At 28.4% G+C, this 2,982-nt stretch overlaps 1 protein-coding gene across 1 annotated transcript; it reads left to right on the forward strand.

The window, feature by feature from the left end:
* LOC107884502 lies at positions 1–612 on the forward strand. The gene is made up of 2 exons (XM_029489952.1): positions 1–277; positions 344–612. The coding sequence occupies exons 1-2, from the start codon at positions 130–132 to the stop codon at positions 610–612; spliced, it is 417 nt and encodes a 138-aa protein (XP_029345812.1). The 5' UTR covers positions 1–129.
* The last annotated feature ends 2,370 nt before the right edge of the window (positions 613–2,982 follow it).

Below are 2,982 nucleotides of genomic sequence, written 5' to 3' on the forward strand. Positions count from 1 at the left end.
AATTATATATTTTAATTTTTAGAATTTAATAAGAAATCAGAAGTCAGTAATATCTTAGATTCGAACAAAGATCAAATTAATAATCATAGACAAGGGGCCATAACTAATCTTCAAAAGCAGGCACAAAAAATGATGAAGTATTCTAATACTAAGTTAACAGAACTTCAAGTAGGAACTACTGTAAGAGTACCTATACCTGACGTGGATAGAGCACGTGGCTCACCCCTTAATCTTTTGGCGGTCATTGTTGTATATGAAGCTGATATGTATAAATTATGTAAGTACAATAAAAATTAATTGTTAAAATAAATTAATAAAAATATTAAAATAAATAACTATGTAGGTACGGAGTATGGCATGCTAAAAAATAGGTTCACTAGAGCACTCGTTCCGTGTCCTGAAAATATATTGAATTATGAAAAAACAATCGCGACTGCCGGAGTAAAAGAAATTACGGTTCATGAGGCTGCTGGATATGGAATCGCGGGGTCACAAGGCTATACAAGATGTATTTGCAAAACCAAATGCAAAACTAATAGATGCGCATGTAAAAAAATTAATGTTTTATGCAATTCAAAGTGTCACGGCACAACAAATTATGAAAATAAATAATTATTAATTATGTATAATTTATCATGTATTTATACATTTCTGACCTAATTAAAATATTTCGTTAAACATAATTATCAACATTGCCTATCAGTATTAGACATTAAAGTAAGTCCCTAGTCATAGTTCTAAATGTGTTAACAAAATATTTAAATTGTACAACCTTGCCTATGTTGTCAGTTAATGCCTAGGCATTGACAATATCGACTACTAATGTTAGGAATTTATAATATTGGCTAGGCATCTACGTTATTAACTTATTTACATCATTGACGGTAACATATACATTATGTAGTTTTATGAGACCCTAGGCGATAATGTAAAACTTTAGATTAGAGACACAAGTTTACACAAACTTGTAGTGCAACAGATGGAAATTGTTTTTTGTTGCCATTTTGATTGTTTTCCCATGACAATCAAGTGTTTATATGGCATCCATCAATGTGATAATGTATTTTTAAAATTTTTTTATTGGTGTAAAATAACTTATGAGGAACGTTTTATTAAATATTCACACTTTGTGATCGAGCGAAAAAAATCCCTACACATTTATTGAAAAAAAGCAGGGCTTAAAACCGTTTACCGGTTTTTCACGAAAACCGTTAAAAACCGTAAATTTTGAGAACCCTAAACCGGTTATCTAATTTATCTGCAGTTTGGAAAGCGCCAAAGCGGATACCGGTAACCGATTAACAAAAGTTTATAAAGTCATATCCCAAAAACCAATTATCGACATTTCTGAAAATCGTTATTTTAGCGATACCCGGTAACCAGTACAATGAGGAAAAAAAAACTTTGTTCCAATTACCAATTATTTATTTTTATTTCAGTTTATAGTTTTTATGCTTAATTTAGTAGAAAAATATTCTCTTTATCAGTAATATTGAAATAATGAATTTATGATATAATTGTACATAAAATAGTAAATACGTACATGTCATTCGGGTAATGCCGTAATGGTATACCGTTTATGTGTATTATAAAATAATATATATAGGTGTATTATATTTTATATTTTAAATTAAAAATGATATATTTATATCTGTATTCTGTACTGATTATTTAATATTACCGAAATTCTCTATGGCCGTTTCCCGTAATGCAGCTTACATGGACACATGGTTATATTTTATGACGTACAAAGTACTTATTGTATATAAATATATATTATATATATATATCATATGATTTAGTATTTACTAAACTACTTATCGTAGTATTACACTATTGTCTATTACCTGCTATTAATAATATTATTGTATTATTTGCTATTCAGTATTTCACTTTCAGTATTTTTGTATAGTACCCGTCACTATACTTATTATAATAGCCACAGACGCGTCTGTGTATAGTTACATATGTATCGCGTGTACAGTTATAAGTAAACGTCTATATTTGTGTTGTTACTTGTTTTCTATTAAGTTTTAAATTAAATATGAAAAATCCAGTGCTAGAAATGTTTTTTACGTTTACCGTAAGTGAAAATACTTCAAAGTGTAATGTAAATAATTGTAATAAAATTATGACTGGTAAGCATTCCTCCAATTAAGAAAAACACATTTTTTCACATCATAAACAACAGTATAATGAACTTATAAAACATAATTATAAATAATTCATAGTTGATAACAAAAATGACAAAATGTGATGTGAAAAGCGGTATTTAAACCGCTTAAAATTGGTAAGCGGTTATTTAAATATTTTGGAAACCGTTAAAATTCGGTAACTGGTAATCACTTTTTTATTGTGGTGTAAGGTAACCGGTAACCGGTAAATGGCACTTCTTAGAACAAGATAACTGGTAACCGGTTCTTAAAAAAATTTCGGGTCCTAACGGAGCCGATTACCTATAATTTTGGAAACGGTTTTAAGCACTGAAAAAAAGACAAAAAAATTATTTGAATATGTGCTCAAAAAGCCATAAACATTTTCAACAAATCTATAATGTACAGAAAATGCTAATATAAACATTTTGTGAAAATTAAAATATTTAAGGTTATTTGTTTTTGAGCTATCTACTCCAAAAAAAAAAAAAAATCGATTTTGTCATGTCATACAGATTTTGCGGTAAAATTACCGTTTTTCCCTTAATTTTTTTTTGTTTTTTCCTGGTTATAATCAAAATTACTGGGAACTTTTTACACCTGTCCTTCAAAAGTTCCAACAGAATCCTATATTCAGTGGTTTGCTAGCAAGAAATGTAGAAATATGTCTGAAAATAGAAAATTAAATCAACTTGTGTAATGTGTATTCCATATGAAACTGTGCTCAACCTAAAGAGGGATATTATGTCGCTAAAATCTAAGGAAATGAATAGGATAAAAATTAATTATGTCACAAGGAAGAATAATTTTATTTCTAAATTACAAAACA

This window comes from Acyrthosiphon pisum, chromosome A2 (genome assembly GCF_005508785.2).
Source record: "Acyrthosiphon pisum isolate AL4f chromosome A2, pea_aphid_22Mar2018_4r6ur, whole genome shotgun sequence".
In the NCBI taxonomy this organism is placed as follows: domain Eukaryota; kingdom Metazoa; phylum Arthropoda; class Insecta; order Hemiptera; family Aphididae; genus Acyrthosiphon; species Acyrthosiphon pisum.